General features: G+C 50.2%; 2 protein-coding genes across 5 annotated transcripts; one reads left to right on the forward strand and one right to left on the reverse strand.

Moving 5' to 3' along the window:
- Positions 1–56: 56 nt before the first annotated feature.
- ABCF2 (ATP binding cassette subfamily F member 2) lies at positions 57–14,323 on the reverse strand. 2 transcript variants are annotated; one of them, XM_011220084.3, is made up of 15 exons: positions 14,141–14,323; positions 13,277–13,475; positions 9,071–9,283; positions 8,401–8,583; positions 8,146–8,317; positions 6,893–6,988; positions 5,966–6,068; positions 4,683–4,778; positions 4,395–4,514; positions 4,222–4,311; positions 3,739–3,849; positions 3,038–3,100; positions 2,707–2,835; positions 1,818–2,021; positions 540–677 (listed from the first exon to the last, which is right to left on the reverse strand). In XM_011220084.3, the coding sequence occupies exons 2-15, from the start codon at positions 13,431–13,433 to the stop codon at positions 540–542; spliced, it is 1,875 nt and encodes a 624-aa protein (XP_011218386.1). In that variant the 5' UTR covers positions 13,434–13,475; positions 14,141–14,323. The 2 variants fall into 2 exon arrangements, with proteins under 2 accessions (XP_034495589.1, XP_011218386.1); XM_034639698.1 differs by lacking the exon at positions 14,141–14,323 and having other exon boundaries at positions 57–677; positions 13,277–13,433.
- A 5,344-nt stretch (positions 14,324–19,667) lies between these two features.
- On the forward strand, positions 19,668–25,397 carry CHPF2 (chondroitin polymerizing factor 2). Of its 3 annotated transcripts, none has more exons than XM_034639681.1 (5): positions 19,668–19,798; positions 20,321–21,522; positions 21,944–22,508; positions 23,105–23,287; positions 23,957–25,397. In XM_034639681.1, exons 2-5 carry the CDS (start codon positions 21,236–21,238, stop codon positions 25,262–25,264), a joined length of 2,343 nt encoding a protein of 780 aa, XP_034495572.1. In that variant the 5' UTR covers positions 19,668–19,798; positions 20,321–21,235; the 3' UTR covers positions 25,265–25,397. The 3 variants fall into 3 exon arrangements, with proteins under 3 accessions (XP_034495572.1, XP_034495578.1, XP_034495565.1); XM_034639687.1 differs by having other exon boundaries at positions 19,704–19,868; XM_034639674.1 differs by having other exon boundaries at positions 19,713–19,798; positions 20,222–21,522.
- The last annotated feature ends 8 nt before the right edge of the window (positions 25,398–25,405 follow it).

Genomic DNA, 25,405 nt, shown 5'->3' on the forward strand with positions numbered 1-25,405 from the left:
GCATTGGCACTGCAGAGAGGAGGGGAGTGAAGGGCCCAGAGACCAGAAAAGGAAGGTAGGGACCATGGCTTCTTCTTTCTTTATTGGACACTTTGTAGATGTCACGCAGGTCTAAAAGTTACACTGTTAAATAATTATTTAAAAACCGACCAGGACTAAAGCCCTGGCCCAGAGCTCCAAACCAGAAGCAGAAAGGAATGGGGGCGGTGGGCTGGGGGGTATTCCTCCAACATCACCAAAACCCAGAAAACGAGGACCTTAAGCTCTTTCACAGGCCAACCCAGGATGTGGGCCCTTGGGCTAACCCTCAGGTGCCTCTGGCTGCATCACTATCAGGTCAGTAACCAGCAAGGAGCTGGCAGAACAGCCAGCCAAGTCCAGACATGGACAAAAGTAACTGGAAGGACAGGAAACGGACAGGTACTGTCCAGCTGTAGATAAGATCACAGAGTGCAGCTAAGGCAGGTGGGGGCAGGGGAGCGGTATTGCAGCAATGCAGGAGTATGGCCCCAGAGGCCCAGCCCAGCCCGGGCAGGGGCTCACACATTGTGGGTCCTCCTGGTGAGCTGGGGCTCTTCACCCACCAGCTTGGACTTGAGGTGCTCCTTGTAGGCCAGAATATCTCCAGGCCACTTGGTGATTGTCTGCTTCTCACAGACCCAGATTTCCTGTGCAACCTAGAAAGCAAATCGTAGGCTTAATAATCCTGGCCAGCACTCTCCCTGTCCCTGTTCAGAAGACCACGGCCAGAAGAATCCAAGAAGAAACCCCCACTGCCCAACTCCATATCCAGCTCACAGTTTCACCATCTCTAGGTTCTTTGGGGATGCCTAACCCAAGGGTACTGTAACCAGCACGTTTAGAGCCTTCCAAGCCAGTATCTGCTGTGTCCCCTCATCTCAAGTGCCCCAACAGGGCCTAGATATGTTTAGAAACTTCACTCTCAGCTTCCTTTTCTCCACCCCATCCTTCCCAAAGCTTCAGAAAAATGATCAGAAGCTTTTCCAGCAATGCCTGGTGGTAACCCTTTGTCTAATCCAAATCCTCCTTAGTGTAATACCATTTCTATGTTAAGGGATCTTGGTAAAGTAGGGGTGCCTGGGTGGCTCAGTTGTTAAGCGTCTGCCTTCGGCTCGGGTCATGATCCCAGTGTTCTGGGATCGAGCCCTGCATTGGGCTCCCTGCTCAGCGGGAAGCCTGCTTCTTCCTCTCCCGCTCCCCCTGCTTGTGTTCCCTCTCTCGCTGCCTCTCTGTCAAATAAATAAATAAAATCTTAAAAAAAAAAAAAAAAAGGATCTTGGCAAAGTAAAAGCACCCTGTTCTCTACCCGACTCCCTCACCAATTTTGGCTAACAATGCCAAATGCCAAACAGGCTAACAACCCCAAATAACTACTGGAAAAAATGAAGTATCTCCATTAAGAATTTCTAAATTTCTCAGAGAGCCATAAAATCTGTTCCTCATCGGGGCGCCTGGGTGGCTCAGTCATCAAGCATCTCCCTTCAGCTCAGGGCATGATCCCAGGGTCCTGGGATCAAGACCCCGCATCGGGCTCCCTGCTCCACTGGAAGCCGGCTTCTCTCTCTCCCACTCCCCCCGCTTGTGTTCACTCTCTTGCTGGCTCTCTCTCTGTCAAAAAAATAAATAAAATCTTAAAAAAAAAATCTGGTCCTCATCACCCTGTTTACACCCTGAGACCTTTTCCCACACCCAATAAACATGTATTGAGTGCCCCCCGCCACATGCAGTGACTGTGTTCTACTCAACCTCCTTCTGGATGCCCCTGCTCTGACTCCCACTGCAGCCAGGGGCCTCACCTGCTGAATGAGTCTGAAATCATGGCTGACCAGCATCATACCACCCTCAAACTCATTGATGGCATCAGCCAAGGCGTCGATGGTCTCAATATCCAGGTGATTAGTGGGCTCATCTAGGAAGAGCATGTGGGGGTTCTGCCAGGCCAGCCAGGCCAGACACACTCGGCACTTCTGCCCATCAGACAGGTTCCGAATTGGGCTCACCTGAGGGGAACCGTGACATTTACAGAACTTGGTATTACTCCCACCACACAGCACGACTCACCCCTCCCCACTGTTTTCTCCATTAATGTTATCACCATTCTACAAAAAGGAAGACCCAAGATCACAAAGTGAGACAGTGACACAGCTACCAGTCTGTCAAGGCCTATAGGGATAAATGTGGAGGCCTGAAGCACCTGCCATCACTAAGGCCATACCTCTTGCTCTCTCTCAGCACTTAAATCGTTAACTAATTGAAACAATCTGGTGGATCCTCAATCCAGAGCTGAATTTCTCTCGCCCTCAAGCACTGGGGTTTATCTTGCTAGTGTGAGGCCAGGGCGTGTCAGAGACTGGCATACTATCCCTGCCCCTCCCCATAAGGAGACCTGAATATTCCAGTACATACAACCTAGGGAAAAGGAAAGCTGTTGGGTTCTCTTGGATGCTAGAATCAAAGGAAGACACTTTTCAGTAAAGCACACAACTCTTATCTCAGGGTTGTGAGTTCATGCCCCACGTTGGTTGTGGATCCTATTATAAGGTTAAAAAAAAAAAGAAGAGACTTTTGGGATAGCTCCCAATCCCCCAGGGACACCAGCGACAGCGTTCCCTGACCTCACAGCCACAATCTCCCAGTTATCTGGGGCTGTTCCCCACATCCACCCCTCCGCGCTCCCCCACTGACCTGCTGTTTCCCAGTGAGACCATATCGACCAATGATCTTCCTCATTTCTTCCTTTTCCTTGATCTCTGGGTAGCACTTCATCATGTACTCTAGAGGTGAGAGGTCTAAGTCCAGCTGCTCTTGTAAATGCTACCGGAAAAAAAGAACCCACTCAGATGTGCCTGGTGTCCTCCTTCAAAAGGAACGCTGCTGGGTTAACCGCTGAGTAACTCTACCTCTACCCAGGCACCTGTTTAAGACTCCAGGAGAAGCAGGCAAAAGCTGGCTTGGCCACATGCAGTCCCCTTCCCACACCCTGGACACCATCCTGTACCCCAAGGCCTTTCTTTACCTGATGGTAACGCCCTATCTTGACATGAGAGTGTTTTCGGATCATCCCATCTGTGGGTAGTAGCTAGAAAGAAAAGAGTATTAGGTGGAAAGAAAAGCACACAGAAAGGGAAACTCGGTCAGAAGCAGACATAGGCAGAGTAGGAAAATGAACATATGTTCACTTAACAAGATGCATAACTTCCTAAACAGAATCCACATCACCACCTCACAGACTGCTAATCTGGCCACTCTAGGAAGCTACATTGAAACAGATGTCCTCAAGGGAAGCAAAGATACATACAAACAGTCTATTTAGTAATTAAATGTCCACTACAGAATGCACCACCTGTAAAACAAAGGACTTGGACATACCTACAACAGGGCTTCCCAAACAAAAACATGTCTCTAAATGCAGATGTTCCTCTAAACATTCTAACTGAAAACAAGGAAAAATGTCGAGCCACATGCATGTTTTTTCTCTCTCACACTCACCACACAGATCCTCCTTCCCTCCCCCGCTCTGAGAAAACAGCTCCAAGCTTCAGCACGGCCAGTGACAACATCCCCCACCCCAGAACCGGCTCACTCACCACCAGCAGCTCACGCACCATCGGTGTGCTCAGCCCCTCCAAGCGTCATGGCCCCTGCACACCTTCCCTCTTCCTCAGGCACGGTAAGTACCTACTCTTACAAATCCCATGCCCCAACTTGGCCCCATACCTCTCCAGTTAGCAGCTTCAGAAGAGTTGACTTCCCCGCTCCATTGGGCCCCACCAGAGCCACTCGCGTATCAAGATCGATACCAAATTCTAGATTGTTGTAGATGCAAGGCTGAGGTGGGTGTGAGAGAGAGATGAACACGATGCTAGGTTACCCGTCAGTCGAGTTGGCTGGCAGATCAACCCCACCACATGCCCAGTCACCACGCGAGGAGCTGGGAGTGTGAGGAGGAGGCCGCTCTCATAGCAGACCCCAACCCACTGCCTGCATCCACTGCCTCAGCTGAGCAGTTCTGCTCCCAAGTACTTGAAGAGGGGCCACCGTGAGACCCTGGGCGAGGCACCTAAGCTACTATGCCTGAAATACCCTGCGCACCATGTGGGTTAGCGGGTGGGTTCAGCAAAGAACAGCAGACTCTCTCAGCCAGTTGATGCTTATCTTGTAAAACGCACCCCAGCCTCCCAACCGCACAGGAGTACTCACCCCGTCTTTTGTATACTTGAAGCTCACATTTTGCACCATAATGACAGGTGGAGGAATCTTGCCACACGGTGGGAAATAAAATGACAGTGTCTAGGAAGAGGAGAGTTTATCACGTTAGGTTGTGTCTTACCCACCTCACCGTAGGCCACTAACTTCACCCAGGCGGGCCCCACCTTGTCGCTCACGACCCTCTCTGTCAGTCCCGACGCCATCATCTTCTGTAGTGTTTTCTCCTTGCTCTGCGCCTGGCGAGCCAGCTTGGCACTGCCATGACCAAACCTAGCAATGTAGTTCTGAAAGAGACCAGAAAACGGGCTTGGTGTATGGGCAGGTGCCAAAAAACTCATTTTAAATGTGGGGTAAATACTGATGACAACTTCTTCCTGACTTCCAGAACCCACCCTAAGTTCCCCAAATACCCCCTCATCCAACTCTCCTGGAGAACGTGAGCTCGGCTCTACCTTCATGTGTGCAATCTGATCCTGCTCCCAGTGAAACCTCTTCATCTGGTTCTCCTCCAGCTCCAGCCGCGTCTTCACATACTGATCATAATTACCCTGCAGACAGATGTGCCAGGCAAGGCAGGCAGCTTTAACCTCCGGCCTGGTTCTCAGGGTTTAGGGGGATGCGGGACGGCATCTGACTTGGCCCTGGCTATAAGACTGTGCAGCAGGGAAAGGGGAAGGACATTAACGAAGCAGACCCTAACCTAGAATCTGAGATCTTTCACACTGTGTGCCTGTCACTCTCAGCCAGAGCTGGACCCCAGAGCAAATCCTCAGGTCAGCCATAAAGACACCCACAGCATTGGCAGCAGTCCCGACTAAAACAGTCACACAGACACCGCAGGCTCACAGCCTTCCAAGAGCACCTCCTGCCCCTCCCCACCCCCCTTAGAGGCTGAAGCCCCGTGTGGGCCACAGAAACTGCGCCCAGAAAGGAGGACAGCAGACCAGTCAGATTTAGGACCTCGCAAGCCCTGCACAATTGGACTGCCATGGTTTCTATCTGCAAAAAATCGGGCTCAACCTAAATATTCATCAAAAAGGGCCTGACAAGTAAGTTACCAGATAGCTACACAATGAAATATTATGCAATTAACTAAAAAGAATGAGGTTGCTCTATACACATTCATATGGGAAGCAGTACAAGATACATTAAAATGCAAAAGCAACCTAGAGAAGAGAACAATTATTAACATCACAGCTCTGATATGTATGCATGAAATTTACTACAAATCCTTCCAAGTATATATGAAATCTCTGGAAGACAATATAAGAAATTATTAATACTCCCACAGTCAGGGTAAGTATGAATGAAAAGGACTTCTATTTTCTGTTTTTGAAATACAGAAAATGGAAAGGCAGACAAGTGGGCTGTTGAGATCCTGACTCCCACTCTTCATGGAAGGAGGGGTAATTGTGTGACTGTCATGAAACAAAGTTAAGTCGTCATTCAAGGAGGCAGGGAGCACCGGGAACTGCCTGCACACCCTGGAAAGTCCACCTATTTACCATTCGGCAAACACACGCCACATACACAGGCTGCCAATCGATGGCCTACAACCTGAGAGCAAGTACTTTGAGACTGAAATAGAACAGGCTGCAGGACTCCTTGTCCACATCTTTTTATAGCAATAGGTAGAAAAGGGCTACTAAGTCTGTTTTGTTTTGCTTTGTTTAAGGAGAGCTTCAAGGAGCTGGTAAGCACGGAGGTTGCCGTGGAGAAGCTGCGGCCTACTCACCGTGTAATACTTGAGTTTCTTGTTGTGCATATGAATGATGTTGGTACAGACACCATTCAGAAAGTCTTGGGAATGGGAGACGAGGACCAGGATGCGCTTAAAACTGTAAAGCCAGAGAACCAGTCAGGGAGGTGCTCAAAACTGTGACGGTCCACAACACGGGAGCTGAGAGGTCCAGAAAACCTTCATCTTTTCCCATCCTTCCACCGGAGCACCCTTTAGATTTAACAGCCAATTCCTGGCTCCCAGCAACCACCCAGGCCACCAGTGCACATTCCACCTGTAATGAGACTTTGAAGCCTTTCAGTCTGAGTTTCCTCAATCTTCTGTTCTAATTTTCAGAAAAATGGAGTGGAGATGGCACTTTAACAGTGACGATAAAAATAAATGTATATACACAAACATATCCATAAATGTCTCTAATAGGTGGGTGGGAAGAACCGCAGGTGTGATAAAAATCAGTATACTCTGCTTTTTGAAAGATGGTACCAAGTCACTGCAGAGACCACTAAAAGCCCGCCCTCAGAGCTGGTACAATATTCCAGTTATTGAGCTCTTTGGCTGTATGTCACTGCATCACGATCTTCAGTGGGAGCCCCTCTTTACATGATGCATAGAAATAGGGTTAAGAGAAAAATAGTCTACAGACATGTATGAAGTACGAAGGTGTCGTATTTTAAATGGAAGAACCAAGAAAATTTAAAAAACAACTTGCACATTTCAGACTGCAAATAACCAGTCAAACGAAACGGCCTGCGCTAAAGGTGCTTACCACTTTTTCAGTCTGGCCTTCCCCCGCCTTGCATCGGTTCTTTTTCTCACTGCTCTCCTATCACTGCAGTTTCTGGGCATCCATTTCCTTTAGACTCTGCTCAACTCCCCCCTTCAGGACCTGCCCACTCCCAACTCCTATCCCCAGTCCCTTACGTCTTTAATTCTTCTTCCAACCACACACAGGCATCGAGGTCCAGGTGGTTGGTGGGCTCGTCCAGGAGCAGCATGAAGGGCCGAATGAAAAGGGCTCTGAAGGAGAGGAAAGGAGACAGAACCCCTTCAGTCTGCTGGGTGCTACACAGAAGGGGGACTGCCTTGCCTGCTACCTGCAAACCTGGTCAGACATGGCTTAGGTCCTGAGATCAATTCTAGGTTCTGTAACTGTGAGAAAAGGGGAGAATGAGGAGAGAAACCAGAGCTGAGATGAAAGGGCAGAAAACGGGGTGAGAAGCACAAGGATGGCGCAGTTTGAGGATAAGGCTGTAAAAGTCCTTACGAGTCTGCAAATCTTTTACGCTGAAATTGGTGACCATCAGGAAAACAAAAGGATGGAGGAAATAAATTGCTAAAGCAAAAGTATTCAAGTTAAACCTATCTGATGGGGTTGCCAGACTTTAGCAAGGAGGCCAAAAAATGTTCTCTTCTTAGGTAGAATCTCAAGTCAGCAGAAGCAAGGAGATAGCACTGGTTCCTATACCCACAGTCACCACACTGCAGGGCTCTTTAGAAATAAGATTTCCAGGCACCAAATTCCAAGATTCCAACTGCACAGATGTGAAGAGGAGGCTAGGAAATCTGTACTTCTAAAAGCTCCCTGGGGGAATCAGAGGTGGCTAATCCTTGCTAGCATGTGCAACCACTGCTCTCATGGCCTAAGGCACACACAGGCAGCCTCGCTAAAGCAGTGTATCAAACCCCACCAATTCACTTGGCAGACAACAGCGGGGTGAGGGAGTCACCTATTTAACTGGGGACTTCCTGGGGGGCCTGCTGAGGGAATGATGGGCTCTACAAACTCACTTTGGGTCCAGGTCACAAGAGGGTAGGACAGATTTCTTAATAACCGCCTAATATTTTATCTTCATATAGCAAGGATTAGAAGGACTGAAAAACAAAAAAGGACAGGATGGGAGTCAGGAAGAAAGAAATGGACCTACTTTACCATTTTACTTAGGGCTGATCCTAGGATTCCCAAACACTGTGCCAGAAATCCAACAATGATCACTTTGGTCAGGAAGCTCACTCCTTAGCCCAAGCATATCACCGCCCTCCACACCATGGATGTCGTGTCTTGGATGTCACTTACTGACCACTGACCTCTATTCTAAACAGTTCCACTGCAGTAAGCATTCGACCCTGAAGGAAATGGGGAGCTCCAGACAGTAGAGAAGGAGGAAGGGACTCACCTGGCAAGGGCAACCCTCATTCTCCAGCCCCCACTGAAGTCTTTCAGCTTCTTGCGTTGCATGGCAGGAGTGAAACCCAGTCCATGCAGGATCCGTGAGGCCCTCATCTCTGCCTTGTCAGCATCCAGCTCTTCCAGTCGCTCATAGAGCTCCATGAGCTTCTCACACTCCGCTGTGGGCAGTGAATGGCTCGTGAGGCTCCCTGGGCCTTTCCTGGGAGAAGGTCCACCCCCACCCGTAGGTCTGGAGCCCTACCATCCTCGTGAGCCAGCCGCTCAGCCTCCCTCTCCAGCATGGCCCGCTCTGTGTCGACTTCCATCACACACTGCAAAGGTGTCTTGTCACTAGGGGGCATCTCCCGAGTCAGATGGTAGATGTCAATGTGCTCAGGGATGGGCACTTCCCGTTTCCCAATAGCAGAGAGCAGCATGGACTTTCCTGAGAAGAGCAGGCAAAGAATGGGAAAAGGACACTCCGCACGGGTCTGCCGGTCATTCCCTACTTCAGTTCCTCCACTCCGGCCAAACCATGACCTCACCATTGTTTTGAGTACCTTCCTTCCTTCATTTGTTCAAATCCTACTATTAATTCCCCCACCCCCCTGCTTTCTGGGGCTACCTTTCCAACTTTCCTCCAATTCTTGTCCCCCCCCTCCTCCGTGAAGTCAGTTCACCTACAGCGGCCTCACACACCACCACTCCTGCCCCTCCCGCCCACTTCTCCAGCACCTACTGTCTGTAACTACTCATGTGGTACTTACCACATACTGCTCTGTACTGCTAGTTCCTTTTCCCTGGACATATGTGGTCTCCCACCCATACTGTAAACTCCTTGCTTTGCACATAGCTGGTGCTAAGTAAATACTTGCTGAGTGACAGACGAGCCAAGGAGAGATACCTCCCACCTCGCCTTCCAAGGGCCTCACCAATTCCATTTAAGCCAATCAGGCCATAACGACGGCCTGAGTTTAATTCCAGTTTGGTGTCACTGAGCAGCTCTTGACCATGAAAGGTGAGGGAGAGGTTGATAATGTGGGCGTCAGTACTGTTGGGGTGAGAGGCGAGGACACCAGTGACAGCTCGAGCAGCAGCTTTCTTCATCTCAAAGTCCTCTAGCTCCTTGGTCAGCAAATCCACTTCTGGAGACAAAAAAGTAGTTTAGGAAAAGGGTAAGACAGACCCTGCCCTCGCACTAAAAGAGCATTCAGACAGCTCAGTAGAGAATGAGACTTTTAAACTGAGGGTCCAGGGTTTGTGTCCCTGTTTGGCTATTGGTGGGTTTTGCCCCTTACTTAAGCCCAAATGTTATCATTCGAAGACCCAAATGCTGAAAAAGGCATGCCCTGCAGGAGCTGGCCTCAAGATCGAGTGGAGCTGACAGATGTTTCACAAGCTTTACAGAGTGTGTACATTGTATATAGCTCTGTCCTAATACCCTCCTTTCGTGGGCTACTTTTTATTCACAACTTGTTCTTTTAATTCTAACGTCTGTTTTTAAATGACATAAATGCACGAGGGGAATGGCTAGAACTCCCAATTTTCCTCCATTATGTATGTGTTAAAGAATTAGTCCCAAAACCCCAAAGAAAGCAGATACTACAGAAGTGCAATTCTCTTATTCCATGACCCGGTGGAATTCCATATTCCAGATACGCTTCTAAGCAGCACAGAAGGGACCAGCGTGAGAAAATGCATAAAGGGATCAACACAAGTAGAGCCAAGGCTGGGAAAACCAGATGTTCCCAAATCTGGAGGGTGTCAGAGATGCAAACTGACCATAGCTGTGGTGCCTTTGTGGTTTTTCAGGCAGAAGTACATCTTTAGTGTGGGAAGAGTGATTAATATTAATGGCTAATCAATGCTGAGTTTACTCTGTGCTTGAGGCTGTGCGACGTCATCATTCTCCATCTAACTTAATCCTTACAACACGTATAAGATATATACTTGTAAATGAAGAGGTTAAATAACACAGCCAAGGTCAAAAATGCTAGTTAGTGACAGAGGCAGAATTTGAACCAGGTGATCTTACCTATGTCACTATACTACCTTTCCAGAAAGGAGAGTGCCCATAAAGTATTACTGAATGGGGGCAGATGGAGTCCTGGTAAGCTGCTTCCAAAAGAAAATAAGGCTATTTATTGACCTTTTGGGGAAGGAATCAGGAATTACATGAGGTTCCACTATGATGAGAATTTTCTGATTTTTTTAGGCTTTGTTACCCTTACCTATGTTCCCTTAGTGATTTTACAGAATCCCTGAAATGAGAAAAGACTATGTGCTTGTCCTCAGGAGGAATAAAGATGGGGTAGAGGGGTGAAGAGAGCTGTCTCGTTGGGGACACCAACTCCAAGAGAGAGGATGTGGGGCGGTTAGTCTCAGGTCACACTCTCTGAATACCCCATCCTGTCAGATGATTACTAGTGCTGGTCCCATTACCCACCTTGGGGCTAACACTGCCCTACCTTAAGGAGTCAACACTAAGGGCAGGGACTGCTTCTCTAGACAGACGGCAGGCACTCCATACCCACCTCAGCTCGTGTGTCATAAATCAGTGCTTGATGAATACTTTTTGAATGGAGATCAAAGTCTTTGTTTTCACTGAATAAAGGAACTTTCAGTCTCTTTTCTACATGGCTGAGTTATCAGACTTCCTACAGCTCTGCTTCATGCCAATCCCTATTCTAGATGCTGAGAAGATGGGAGTAAGAACTTTATGATTTAGATCAGGAGTTGGTCAACTTTTTCTTAAAGGGCCAGATGCTAAATATTTCAGGGTTTATGGGTTTACAGGTCAAGTGGCAAAATCAAGACATTTGAAATGTAACCGCTTTAAAAAAGGTAGAAAACCATTCTTAGCATAGGAGGGGGGTAGCTCAAAAAAAGACTGGCCAGACTTGGCCAACTGCCTGTTTTTATAAAGTTTTACTGGAACACAGCCACACTCATCATTTGCAGTGTCTGTGGCTGCTTTCCACTACAATGGGAGAGCTGAACAGCTGCAACAGAGACCATATGGCTCACAAAGCTACAAATATTTACTATCTGGATCTTTATAGAAAAAGTTTGCCGATCCCTGGTCTAGACCTCCATCTGCTCAGGCAAGGGGAAGATCAAAATTAAGGGAAAGCTATATATTCTTTTCTCTTGACCTCTTCTAGTTTACAGCAGCTAGGACCTAAGTCACCTCTCAACCTTCTAAAGTAAGAGACTTCATTCATAAAGTAACAGACTTCATTTTCCTCGCCTACAGCATCCCAGGAAACACTTGTCACTTAAAGACAAGTGAACAGCGCTGAATAAATGGAAAAGGGATTCTGGAATAAACTTCATCAGCGAGAATACTGTAGACTTCACAAGAAGTCCCTTTCTACTCACTCCCCAAACAAGAGGACCAGCTGAACTCCAGTGTCTGTCCTGAAGAGTCTCACATTTTAAAGAAGGTTAAGCTGTCAGAGGTCACTTTCTTGGACATTTATTTTGATCTTTCCATACCTTACTACCTAAGGAAGATTGTGTGACAATGGCAATCAGTAAAGGTTGGAGAATGGTGACCTGTAGCATCAAGTAATCTCAAATTCAGACAGGAGAGAGGACCCAGTCTTGGGAGAGGGAGCAGAAACGACACAGGTCCCTGACAATAAGAAATGTTTAAAGAGGGCTGGAAGGAAAACAGATGTCACATTTCAGAACAGCAGCTGCCTGAGGAAGCAAGGTGAAAACCAAAGCTCTCCTATTACTGAGATGGGGATACCACAGCTGGGTTCCCTGGAAATCCTATTTTCCCAGGGGCAAAAGTGAACAAGAAACTTGTAATGGGAACAGTGGACAATAGTCTCAAGTAGGGTTCACTTTGTTACCTTTCCAATTCAGCCAGAGAGCTGATGACAGATACTGCTTCACCAGGGCCTAGAGGGGACCCCCACCTCTCTATTTTAGAGATCACAACTCAGCCTCCTCATTCGCTCCCATCATTTTCAACTTGGCAATCCTCCACTACTCGGGCCAGGAATAAAACTTCCCTGTGACCTGACCTTACTGCACCAGCTTTCTCCCACAATTCTTATTTTGGAGACAATTCCTACCACTCAACTCTCTCCTCTCAATCACTTTTAACTCCCCCTTTTCTGAATTCCTACCTGTTATTACTTTTATCAGTAACTTTGCTCTTCTCTTCAAACATTTACTTAGTATCTCCATCTGCAAGGTTAGTCCTACAAAAAAAGTATTACCCAAGAAACATGGTCCCTGCACTCAAAGATCAAACGATTTAGGTGAAGAAACAGAAGACGCAACATAAAAAGTAACAGTATATGACAGCACAGGGGTTTAGTGAAAGGTACTATTTTAAAGGTCAGGTTTGATGGGGAAAGAAAGCTGCGCCCCGAGAGAAATGTCAAATGTAGGTAGCACAAAAATTGTGGTATTAGAACCTTAGTGTATAAGGGCAAAAATGTCATGCCTAGTCAAGGGACAATAATAGTCGGGATGGAGCAGGTCTGTTTGGGGAATTTTCAGAGGGGTAGGAAAGAAGGCTGGGAAGAGACTTCCAAGAGCCTGGAAAATTCTGTATCACATACTGTCGTGTTTCCCTAGCTGGACTCTAAGTTATCAGAGAGCAAACTGTTCAAAGTGCATCAGTATGTAGCATGGTGTCTAGCACTTGAGAAGTGCTCAATAAATATTTCCCAAAATATAAAAAACAGGAAAGCATCTTTTCCCAGAAAAAACCCAAAAAAGCAATTCATAAGTTTCTCTCTCAGTAGAGTCACTACCCCTGGAAGGACAGGGGTATGATAAGGCAAAGAACCTGGCATACTGACCACCATGTGTAGAAATGGAAACTGAGAAAAGGGCAAGGAACTCACCTCCTCCTCAGGCTAGCATGAACAGCAGCAAGACAGCACAACACCCGTGCATTTGTTTTCCCCTAGGTACGTGAGAACCTTGTGTTCAGTTTCTCTGATCAATAACAAGACTCCACATGCTCCAGCTCTATCAGTTTGGTTCACTATGAAAAGTTTTGTGGCACCAGATATATTCTCCAGTGCCCCCACGTCAGGATTCTGACTCCGGTTTGGGCATCCACTAAGTTGTAGCAACCATCCCAGGAACCCACGTGGCCCTCAATTCACCTGTGGTCTCTCGGCCATTGGCCTCATTTTTCTCCTCTGCCACCTGTGGTTCTGTGACAGTATCTCCGTTTTCTTCGTGTCCCTTTCTGGGCCGCTGTCGTGCTTTGGCAGCTTCCTTCTTTTTGGCTGCCTTCTTCTTGGCCAGGTCAGAGGGCATGGTGATGAACCACAGGGGTACGAAACTGTTCTTACAGGGAGCCTGAAGGAAGGAAGGCAAACACCCCCAAATTCTGAACTTGTGGTAGAATGCCTGGGCCCTGCTCCATCCCGCTCAGGAATTTTCCTATCAAGCTTCGGATACCCTGCTCCGCCCATGCCTAGCCACTCCAAATTTTGTCAGGGTCTCTCCAGTCAATTCTGGTCCTCGGCTGCTCTTCTAATCTTAACATCTCTTCCCTCAGGCTTTGTCCACCAATCCCCACGGACTGCCTCACTCTGGAAACGCTCCTCCTTTCAGGGCCTCCACTTAGGGACCAGGTTCTGCCCCCTCGGCAGAGGTCCCCGTCTCTGGTTTCCCCACAACTTGGCGCTCGGCGCTCCAGCCGGCCGCCTCACTTTCCCGGGCTTCCTCCTCCCGTCTGCCTCGGTCCTGCTCTCCGTTGTCCCCCCTCCACACCACCGAACCGTCGGACCCAGCTTCTTCCCGGGACGCACTCGTCTTCCCCTCGGTGAGTCCCCTCGGGGTCTCCTCGCTCGCCACCCCCGGGACTTTCCCCAGCCCCCGCCCGTCAGTGTCTCTCCCTGGGCCCTTTCTTCTCCTCCGCAGCCTCCTCCATCCCGACCCCGTCCCTCCTCCCTCTTCTCTTCTTCCCTTCCCCCCTCACCGGCCAGCACCCTCCCCCCGGCACCCCTTCCCCAACTCACTGGGCCTCGCCGCTCGGCCTCTGTCGCAACAGAGCTGCTCCTTGGGCTCCCCCGCGTGCGGCCGGCTCACTACCCAATCACGGCATCGCGCGGCTGTCGGCGCGCCGCCGCGCAGACTCCTGGGAAGTGTTGTTCTCGAGTCCGGGGGCTAGGGCGGAGACCCCTCCTCGAGAACTACCGCCTATCGCAAGGGCTCACGTGACGTCATCAGGATGAGCGAGGATGGGGGAATTAGAGTCCAAGAGCCAGCCGCCAACCTGTCGGTTTTGGGCCCTGGAAACTGCAACTCCCAGACTGCTCCTCGGATAAGGGGCTGGGCCTTCCAGGCTTTACCCCACCTCTCAAAAAATTTGTGGAGTTAAGTGCAGATACTGAGTTTATAGGGCCGCCCAGCCGGCTCAAACAGCAGGGCGAGCGACTACACTTCCCAGCATGCGTCAGGAGGGAGTGGGTCGAAACAATGGGGAGAGGAGAGGAGGGAGGTGGAGGGAGGAGGAGGAGGAGGAAGAGTGAGGCGACTGGAAAGAGAGGGCTGAGAAAGAGGCGCTTCACGACGAAGGTGATGCGAAGAACAGAATTCCTCTTTGAAAGAAAGGCGTCCTCGTTTTAGGGAACCAAGATTTTAGATGCTGGTCCAGTGTTAACCAAACTTTTAGTGGGTGCCGAACGTTGTTCCTGAGCCTTGGCCGATTAGCCTACATACTCGAGAATTGTTAGATACCCACCAAAGCCATGTAAGTCTGGTGGTAAGAGCTCTGAAGTTAAAAAAACAAAAACAAAGACAAAAAAAAAAAAATCTTTCTTGAGTTTAGCTGTATCGCCAGTTAGACTTGTAACCTTGCCTTTTATTTTTCTCTTGAGTCTACTGTTTAAAATCCCTCGCGGACTCCTCATCGCCTACATTGTAAATCCCAAATTTGTAGCCTCAAATACAAGGCAGACCTTTTGTGATCCCTATTACTTCTTAAGGCTTCTGATAGCGGCGCCCCACCGTCAGTGACACAGCTAGAGGGAGGCAAATGAAGCCTTTAATCCCTTTGAGCACATTCTCCAAAAGTCCCCCCACATCAGTAAAAAACAAAAACTAAAAAACTCACTCTTCTCCCCATGGAACTAGTTTTCCTCTTCAAACTTGATGCTCCACTAGAATCTACTTGTATTTCAAGTAAGCGTTGCTATTTCATGCCTTCATGCCTTGAGTATAGCTTGTTCTAGAATACCCTTCACCAATTAAGTGCCCATTAGACGTCAGGCTCAGAGCTAGATGCTGGCATTGCAATGGAGATGAATTATTCCCTGACCTCAGGGAGCTCACAATTAAGAAAGAACTTTTTAAGATTTTATTTATTTATTTGTCAGAGAGAGAGAGAGAGAGTGAGAGAGCAAGCATGCACAAGCAGGGGAAGGGACAGGCAGAGGGAGAAGCAGGTTCCCTGCTGAGCAAGGAGCAGACACGAGACTCCATCCCAGGATCCTGAGATTATGACCTGAGCCGAAGGCAGACGCTTAGCCGACTGAGACACCCAGGCGTCCCAAGGAGGAACATTTAAAGAGTAAACAGACATTTAGGTGATAAGCGCCATAAAACAAGTGGTTTATGCGTGCTGCTGGAGTACCTAGGTGGGGACCACACTTGACATAGCATAACTAAGAGCATGAATTCTGGGGCAGACTGCCTTCATTCAAACCCCCGCCTTTACAGCGGGTGACCTTGGGCAAAATACAAACTCTCCTCTGTAAAATGGGAATGATTACAGTACTTACCTCATATGGTTGTTAGAGTTTCTTTTTAATAAGCTAATTATTACTTAGCTGGAGTTCTGCTAGGCTGAACTCTGCTACTAGTAGAATCCTTACCTAAGTATGCATTAGATATTTATTTAATTTAATACATTTAACAAATATTAAGCATCTACTATGGGCAAAAGCATTGTTTTAGCTAAATAATATAGACAATAGTTAATTGACTGCAAAGCCTTTTTAAAAAAGATTATTTATTTCAGAGAGAGAGAGAGTGTGTACAGAGGGAGAGGGAGAAGCAGACTCCCCGCTGAGCAGAGAGCCTCACCTGGGGCTCAATCCCAGGACCCTGAGATTATGACCTGAGCTGAAGGCAGGTGCTTAATCCACTGAGCCACCCAGGCGCCCCTGCAAAGCCTTTCTTTGTGAAGCAGAGAAGTTATATATGGTTGTGGATCACATAAAATCACTCATTCAAGCACCTCTTGGGAGCACTGTTGACAATATGCCTACCTGCTCAGCCTCATTAAAATGTGTGGTTACAGGCAGGTTACAGAGAACTAACATTTATTATGCTCTTACATTTATGCTATCCTATTTAATCCCATCCCCCACACTCTGAAGTGGGTATTATTACCGTTTTGCAAATTAGAAACAAAAGCACAGAGCTGTTAATAAAACAACACTGCTGGTAGGAGACAGTGCCAGATTTGAGGCTGGAATCTTCTGGTTTGTAAAATGGCTTGGGATGGCCAGAGAAAGACTAACCAGCTACTTCTAGGAAGCCACCCACATAGCAACCAATCACATCCATCATTTCCCATGATCAACAGTTGCTGGGCAGAGTCTCCCTCAGCACAACAAGAGTGGCTTAGAAAAACTGTTGGCCTCCTAGAAGTTCTGCCATTCTCACCTAGGGTTTTGATCTTTTGCAGGAACAGAACTGGGTATGGGTATTTTATAGCAGGGAGCCTGCTTCTTCCTCTCCCGGTGCCCCTCCGCCCCGCTCATGCTCTGGCTCACTCTTTCTCTCTCTCTCAAATAAATAAATAAATAAATGTTTTAAAGAGCGCACTTACAATGAGCACTGAGTAATATATATAATTGTTGAATCACTATATTGTCTACCTGAAACTAATATAACCCTATATGTTATACTGGAATTTTTTTAAAAAGCAAAAAACAAAAAGAAGATGATTGCATGTGGAAAAAATGTAAAATATCTCAATTTTTTATCATTTTATGTTGAAATTATATTTTATATGTTTAATAATATAATAAATATGTGATTAAAATTAATTTCATCTGTTTCTTTTTGCTTTTTTTTTTTTAAAGATTTTATTTTTATTCATTCGACAGAGATAGAGACAGCCAGCAAGAGAGGGAACACAAGCAGGGGGAGTGGGAGAGGAAGAAGCAGGCTCANATTAAAATTAATTTCATCTGTTTCTTTTTGCTTTTTTTTTTTTAAAGATTTTATTTTTATTCATTCGACAGAGAGACAGCCAGCAAGAGAGGGAACACAAGCAGGGGGAGTGGGAGAGGAAGAAGCAGGCTCATAGCAGAGGAGCCTGATGTGGGGCTCAATCCCATAATGCCGGGATCACGCCCTAAGCCGAAGGCAGACGCTTAACCGCTGTGCCACCCAGGCGCCCCTCTTTTTGCTTTTTAAAAAACGTGACTACCAGAAAATTTAAAATTACATATACAGCTCACATTATATTTCTGTTGGACAATTCTGGTCTGAAACCTGTATCCTAGTGTGGAGGTGAGCGTCCCTACTATGCTTTCCAGAGTCTATTCTAACAAATCATTGACTTACCACTTACTATGTGCCAGTTGCTCAGGGGAGATCAAATTGCAGTCTATCAGGATAAGACCAAAACACAGTAAAGAAAAACAAATGCTGGTAACTTCTATCTCATATACTTCCTAGAATGGTGGTTCTTAACTCTACCAGCCCCAGTGATTCTTTTTAATAGCAAACTTTTTTTTAAATAACACCCCTTTACTATTTTGAAATAAAGTTCATAGATGATATAACCTAACTACACACGTAAATTACTATATATATATATAGTCTTAACCATAACAGAAGAAAGAAAAGGAGAGCCTTTCCAATAATCATTATTTTACTATGCTAGAAAACAAAATTAGTCATACGTTTGTACCTGTATATAGGATCACCTTGAATGTGACAGTACAAATACAGACAGAACACCATGAGGACACTGCTGTGATACAGTTCTCTAAAACAGTAACTCTTAGTAAATTCCTGAATGAAACAAAGTACTGTCTTCCTTCAATTTACATGATAGTTACATTCCTTGAAATTTCAGCACATGTTACAACCCTGAAAAATTACTTTGTTTTTATATATGAAACACAGGCTCTTGGAGCACTTGGGTGGCGCCTGCCTTCCGCTCAGGTCACGATCCTCGGGTCCTGGGATTGAGCTCCACGTCAGGCTCTCTGCTCAGTGGGGAGTCTGCTTCTCCCTCTCCCTCTCCCTGCTGCACCCACTGCTTGTGTGCTCTCTGCGCCAAATAAATAAACAAAATATTTTAAAAAATAAAACACAGGCTCAAGGATTAGTTAATTATAACCATTTTCTTTTCACTTACATGAACATTTAAGAGAACTTTTGAAAGCTGTGTAGGGCCGGGTGATTACTCCTGTATGACGCTGTTTAGCAAAGCGCAGGATTTGCAGCATTCTTGGCTCCTCCCCTCAACCAGAGGACTAGATTGCCCCCACGCACTTGCCAATTGCCTATTAGAATGTTCCTTCCTGGTGGAAACCAGCTGTGGTCTTTGGAGCCTTCCAGCCTCCTCTTGGGTTGTTCTCTCTTTAGCTGGCCTCAGCTTTAGCTGGCCCTGACCTTTCCAGTTCTTCTCTAGGGCAGTGTCTTTACTCTTTCGGGGCCTATGTGTTCGGCTGTGTGCCCAGAAAACTCCTCTCCGCTTTTTGTCTAGGTTAACTTACTGAATCTTTGGATCTCAGCATTCCCAAATTCCCAATCTAATTTAATTCTTCCTGTCATGTTTTTCCGATGGGCTCTACTTTCTACAACGACAGGTTGTGATTTCATTTCTACCTGTTTATATTTTTGGTATGTCAGTGTGCGTTTAATGTCTTTCTCCTTCAACCCTCAGCTCCCCGAGGGCAGGGACCATGCCCACCTCACCTACTACTTGTTCACGCAATTCCTTTCCTTTCCTTTTCCTCTTTCCTTTCCTTTCCCTTCCTCCCTCTCTCTCCCATTTTTTAAAGATTTTATTTGTGTGTGTGTGTGTGTGTGTGTGTGAGAGAGAGAGAGAGGGAGCGAGCTCCCGCACAAGCAGGGCGAGCGATAGGCAGAGGGAGAAGCAGGCTCCCTGCTCAGCAGGACTCGATCCAAGTATCCGGCATCATGACCTGAGCCGAAGGCAGACGCTTAAATAACCGAGCCCCCCAGGCGTCCCTCACTCAGTACTTTCAACGCGGGCCTGCAACTTAGGAGGCAAACAACATTCTGAAATAACTCGGTGGATGATGGGGTTCCGAAGCCCATTGGGAGAGTCGTGGAGGAGGCAGAAGCGCGCCCACTGAGGCGAAGGACATTTTATTTCAAAGGCGGACAAAAGCTGAGTTTGAAGATGCGGAGCGCCCTCAGGTCCACTAGTACTAGCGTCCATGGGGCGCACGCTTCCTCGTGGGGGCGGGAGCCGGGCACGGCCGCCACGTCATCCCCACGGCGCCTGCGCGGTGCGGGGAAGGGGGGCGGGGAGACCACCCAGAGGGCGGAGGCGGGGCGAGCGACCGGATGCTGTCACCATAGAGACCGGGACTGACGGCGAGCGGAAGAGGAAGGCACGGGCCGGGCTGTGAGGTGGCAGCAACTGCAGCGGCGGAGCCGGCGCCTCGGCCGGCGCTGGGGTCTGTTCCCCCTTCCTCGCCCTTCCCCCTGCAGGAGCGACAGGGGCGCCGCTCCCCACGGCAGGAACAGGTCCCACCCCCACGCCCTCGCCCCGGCTGCCCAGGACGGCGCTGGCCGCATCGGCCACACCTGGCTGCCCTTTACCGTTCCGCCGCCTCCCCTGGCCCTGCTGCAGAGCCTCCCCCTGTGGGACTCGGGTGTGCTTGCTGTTCCGCGCCCGCTGGCGCAGGCAGGGCCTTTGCCCCGCCGACGGGCCTCATAACGGGGTCTTTGCCTTCCTCTCCCAGCCGCGACCTCCGTTCCCTCCGCCCGAACAAACCGAGCTGAGTCCCCCAGCCCCTCCTCGACAGTTCCGTGACGCAGCCGGTTTTATTTCTGTTTTGAGACTAACAGCTAAAACTCGCTTTGGGCCTTCCTTCTAGGACTAGAATGGGTCTTTGATCGCTGAGAGGTAGAGCAGGGGCGCTTGTTCTGGCAGCGGTCACGTCCGAAGCCAGCCGAGCCTCCGTTTGCTCCCACAGGATCCTGGTGTCGTCTCTGGCTGCTTCTCGTCCTCCCACTTTGGTTTGGCTTGGGTACCTGGGGCCCCGGTAAAACCAGACACCGAATTGCTGTTACACAGCCAGAGTTACTGTCATTTGCTTCCTGTCTCCTCTCAGAAGAAGGTGGATGGCACCAGCCTCTCCGTAGCTGTGATTCACCGAATTGTCCTGCAAAATGGTTCCATCAGCCGTTGTGCTCCTCTGAGAGGCTCTCAGTGCTGAGTCACATATCTGTCCACCTCATGCGGGTGAGCAGAACTGTGCACCATGCCAGCGGCTCCTGACCACTCTCGACTGGGAGGAGGGGTTACTCTAGTAGCTGTGTGTTTCCTTAACACTCAGGAGTAGAGTAGAAAGAGGCTCTTAACCCTTCCCCTGTGCTGGTCTTCAGTAGCTGGTCAGCAGCCCCTTCAGTAAACTGTGTGAGAAATGTGCCCCCAGCCAGGTGCTCTTTGAAAAAGGCGCATTGACCAAGTCTCTTGTCCTTGGGGCAGTTATTTTGATGGAGCATTTGCTTTCCCCCAACCCTTTATCAGCTGCTGCTGTATCAACTTAGATCCAGTCTACAGATGTGTGTGTAGCCCTTCTTTTTGGGTTAGATTGGGCAGGATTAAGTTTTTGTCCTCCTCTTTCTGGAAGACAGACCATCATCCCATCAGTGGGTGAAATTGACTCTTAATATGTATTGCCATTTAGACTGAGGGCTAAGTCTGGCACCTTGAGGACTGAAGCCCAGCCATATGCTTCCTGGGGATGCTGGGCCTGGAAGCAAACACACCTTGCTCTGTCGTTGACTTCACCAACCCCAGGTTTCCTGGTTAAAACTGTAGGCCTACTGCTGGCCTCACACCCATCAACCTATTGATTGATCCTCGAGGCTGTGCCCTCTGGGGCATGCACATGGCAGGGCCTACCACCATGCGACTGAGCTCCCTGTTGGCTCTGCTGCGACCAGCACTGCCCCTCATCCTAGGGCTGTCTCTGGGGTGCAGCCTGAGCCTCCTGCGGGTCTCCTGGATCCAGGGTGAGGGAGAAGATCCTTGTGTAGAAGCTGTGGGGGAACCAGGAGAGCCACATAATCCAGACTCAAGACCGGGACTCGACCAAAGTGATGAAGACTTCAAACCCCGGATTGTCCCTTACTACAGGGATCCCAACAAGCCCTATAAGAAGGTGCTCAGGTGAGAGCTGTGTGTGTACACGGTCCCCAGACCCCACTTGAGTGTGGCTCTCAGGCTTTGCCTCTGCCTGCACTGTAATCAGTGTTAGGCTCCCAGAGCAATTCTTTGCCTAATTACCCATCATGGTTTGTTCCTATTTTTCCCTTCTCAGGTTCAGAAAGTCTTGCCCGTTGGTGTTAAAATTAGCGTTGGGTGTTCTTAAACAGGGCAGGAATTACATCTAACCATCTAATCATCTAATCTGTCCTTGGTAGACCCCTCCCCAAATGAATTCCACTGTCAGTGGACGCTCACTGTACTAGCTCATTGATATCGATGAGGAGGTCTCTCCTCTCTCCATTCCTAGAGTGACCTATGTGCTGGACAGACTGGGCTCCTAAAGGTTAAGGAGTTGACCCTTGGCGTGTTGGTCCCTCCGCAGGACTCGGTACATCCAGACGGAGCTGGGCTCTCGGGAGCGGTTGCTGGTGGCTGTCCTGACCTCCAGGGCTACCCTGTCCACTCTGGCTGTGGCTGTCAACCGCACAGTGGCCCACCATTTCCCTCGATTACTGTACTTCACGGGGCAGCGAGGGGCGCGGACTCCTGCAGGGATGCAGGTGGTATCTCACGGGGACGAACGGCCAGCCTGGCTCATGTCCGAGACCCTGCGCCATCTCCACACACACTTTGGGGCCGACTACGACTGGTTCTTCATCATGCAGGATGACACGTATGTACAGGCCCCCCGCCTGGCAGCCCTTGCTGGCCACCTCAGCATCAACCAAGACCTGTACCTGGGCCGAGCCGAGGAGTTTATTGGCGCAGGCGAGCAGGCCCGGTACTGCCATGGGGGCTTTGGCTACCTGTTGTCACGGAGTCTCCTGCTTCGATTGCGGCCACATCTGGACGGCTGCCGAGGAGACATTCTCAGTGCCCGTCCTGATGAGTGGCTTGGCCGCTGCCTCATCGACTCTCTGGGCATCGGCTGTGTCTCACAGCACCAGGTGACAGCCCTTTCAAGTCAATCTCGGTCCCCGACAATTCATAGTGACTGAGTGATTGGTCTCCAGGGCTGGTGCTGCTGGCTCCTTCCCAGCAGCACCTTGGGGTTTTGTCCTTCCTAGCCACTGGCCCTGGCTTAGAACCTTCGGGCTTTCAAAAGTGGCATCTTGTCAGGGACCCTCTGGGCAAGATAGAAAGGTGCCTCTACTCACCAGCTCCTCCCATCTGCCCCCCTGCCCTTTGCCCCCTCATCTGACACATGCACAGTCATAAATGATCTGGGAGTGTCCTAGAGGTGGCCGCTGTCCTGAAGAAGTAAGGTCAATCAGAGTAGTGGGAGCATTTTCTGGTTCGTGGCTTTCATTCTCTTGAAACAGTGGGGTTCTTTGGGCAAAGTGGGCATCCTTAATTGCCTACTTCACATTCTTTTCTCCCATATCTGGTGAGAGTCAGGCCAAGTTTAAGGGGACCCTGGAGCGAGCTCCTGCTCTCCCCCCTTCTGTGGCAGCAGCGGGTGTGAATGTGCAGTCCGGTTAAGGGTGGTGGGGACAGGCAGCCCTCCGTGTGTGGTTTTGATTGATCTGATTGGTCCCTTTAGGGGCAGCAGTATCGTTCATTTGAACTGGCCAAAAATAGGGACCCTGAGAAGGAGGGGAGCTCGGCTTTCCTGAGTGCCTTCGCAGTGCACCCCGTCTCCGAGGGAACCCTCATGTACAGGCTCCATAAACGCTTCAGTGCTCTGGAGCTGGAGCGGGCATACAGCGAGATAGAGCAACTGCAGGTGAGCCTGGGTCCGCGGTTGGAGGTCAGCGGGAGCTTCAGCTGTCCAGGCTCCCAGTGAGGGGGCAGCTGAGTGCACGGGGAGGCTGGCGAGGTAGGAAGAGGCTGACCGGACCTAAGTGTAAACATCTCCAAGGAGAAGGGGCCCATGGGGATCCAGGTCAATCATAAGAAGCTCCTGGCCCGACTTGGAAGCAGTTAAAAGGATGTGCACTGGGGCTCAGTACAGCGCTTAGACGCGATTGTTTTAGTGCCCCTCCGCTGGAGAAGCAGAAGCTAGAAGGCCCTGAATTTGTAGCACTGCCCTTAAAAGGCCCGGGTAGATGTGGAAGAACAATCCAGTGGGTCGCGGTTGGGAGGGGTGGAATGTGGGTGAAAGCCAAGGTTCCGGCATGGAGGAGGTGCACTTGGGGTATGGGAGAGAAGGGCTGCGGGGCTTTCACCTCTGCAGAAGCACCACCTGTTCCTTATCACACCAACTGTGTAAGGTGTGGACGATTCATGTGCTTTCTGCATTTTACAGACAAGAATGGAAAGGGAATTAAACGATTAGCCCAGGGGCACCTCCCTACGTGTTGGCGGGTCAGGACAGCTCAGAACCCGGGACGCTCGAGCCGGGCTGGGCCCTGACTCCCTAGAGGGCACTAACTATGCGTCCCTCCCACCCTAGGCTCAGATCCAGAACCTGACCGTGCTGACCCCCGAGGGCGAGGCAGGGCTGAGCTGGCCCATTGGGCTCCCGGCCCCTTTCACACCGCACTCTCGATTTGAGGTGCTGGGCTGGGACTACTTCACAGAGCAGCATACGTTCTCCTGCGCAGACGGGTCCCCCAAGTGCCCGCTGCAGGGGGCCAGCAGGGCCGATGTGGGGGACGCCGTGGAGACTGCTCTGGAGCAGCTCAATCGGCGCTACCAGCCCCGCCTGCGCTTTCAGAAGCAGCGGCTGCTCAACGGCTACCGGCGCTTCGACCCGGCGCGGGGCATGGAGTACACCCTGGACCTCCTGCTGGAAGCTGTGACGCAGCGCGGCCACCGGCGGGCCCTGGCCCGCAGGGTCAGTCTGCTGCGGCCGCTGAGCCGGGTGGAAATCCTGCCCATGCCCTACGTCACGGAGGCCACTCGCGTGCAGCTTGTGCTGCCGCTCCTCGTGGCCGAAGCCGCCGCAGCCCTGGCTTTCCTCGAGGCCTTCACGGCCGGTGTCCTGGAGCCACGCGAGCACGCGCTGCTCACGCTCTTGCTGGTCTATGGGCCTCGGGAAGGTGGCCGAGGGGCCCCAGACCCATTCCTTGGGGTGAAGGCGGCGGCTGCTGAGTTAGAGCGACGGTACCCTGGGACCAGGCTGGCCTGGCTCGCTGTGCGCGCCGAGGCCCCTTCCCAGGTGCGGCTCATGGACGTGGTCTCTAAGAAGCACCCCGTGGACACGCTGTTCTTCCTCACCACCGTGTGGACCAGGCCTGGGCCCGAAGTCCTCAACCGCTGCCGAATGAATGCCATCTCCGGCTGGCAGGCCTTCTTCCCGGTGCACTTCCAGGAGTTCAACCCTGCCCTGGCACCACAGAGATCTCCCCCGGGGCCCCCGGGAGCTGGCCCCGACCCCCCGTCCCCCCCTGGTGCCGACCCCGCCCGGGGGGCTCCCGTAGGAGGCAGGTTTGACCGACAGGCTTCCGCGGAGGGCTGCTTCTACAACGCCGACTACCTGGCGGCCCGAGCCCGGCTGGCTGGCGAGCTGGCAGGCCAGGAAGAGGAGGAAGCCCTGGAGGGGCTGGAGGTGATGGATGTGTTCCTCCGGTTCTCAGGGCTCCACCTCTTCCGGGCCGTGGAGCCAGGGCTGGTGCAGAAGTTCTCCTTGCGGGACTGTAGCCCCCGGCTCAGCGAGGAGCTCTACCACCGCTGCCGCCTCAGCAACCTGGAGGGGCTGGGGGGCCGGGCACAGCTCGCCGTGGCGCTGTTCGAGCAGGAGCAGGCCAACAGCACCTAGCACAGCCCGCCGCCCTGCCCCTCCGTGGCGTTCCCCTTTCTGCCTCAGCCCCGGGAAGGGCAAGGCAAGACGGACGGACAGATGGAGAGCTTGTTGCTGTACTTTTTTAATAAGAAAAATGTTATTAAAAGTGTCTTCTGC

Source organism: Ailuropoda melanoleuca, chromosome 1 (assembly GCF_002007445.2).
Source record: "Ailuropoda melanoleuca isolate Jingjing chromosome 1, ASM200744v2, whole genome shotgun sequence".
Classification (NCBI taxonomy): domain Eukaryota; kingdom Metazoa; phylum Chordata; class Mammalia; order Carnivora; family Ursidae; genus Ailuropoda; species Ailuropoda melanoleuca.

Excerpts from the sequence above, each read along its gene's own strand:
- ABCF2 (XM_034639698.1), bottom strand. The coding sequence starts at position 13,433 with ATGCCCTCTGACCTGGCCAAGAAGAAGGCAGCCAAAAAGAAGGAAGCT. Across the intron at positions 6,989-8,145 it reads ATGAGGGTTGCCCTTGCCAG|AGCCCTTTTCATTCGGCCCT; the intron begins GTGAGTCCCTTC and ends CCTCTCCTTCAG. Across the intron at positions 4,515-4,682 it reads ATCAGATTGCACACATGAAG|AACTACATTGCTAGGTTTGG; the intron begins GTAGAGCCGAGC and ends GGTCTCTTTCAG.
- CHPF2 (XM_034639681.1), top strand. The coding sequence starts at position 21,236 with ATGCACATGGCAGGGCCTACCACCATGCGACTGAGCTCCCTGTTGGCT. Across the intron at positions 22,509-23,104 it reads GCTGTGTCTCACAGCACCAG|GGGCAGCAGTATCGTTCATT; the intron begins GTGACAGCCCTT and ends TGGTCCCTTTAG. Across the intron at positions 23,288-23,956 it reads GCGAGATAGAGCAACTGCAG|GCTCAGATCCAGAACCTGAC; the intron begins GTGAGCCTGGGT and ends CTCCCACCCTAG.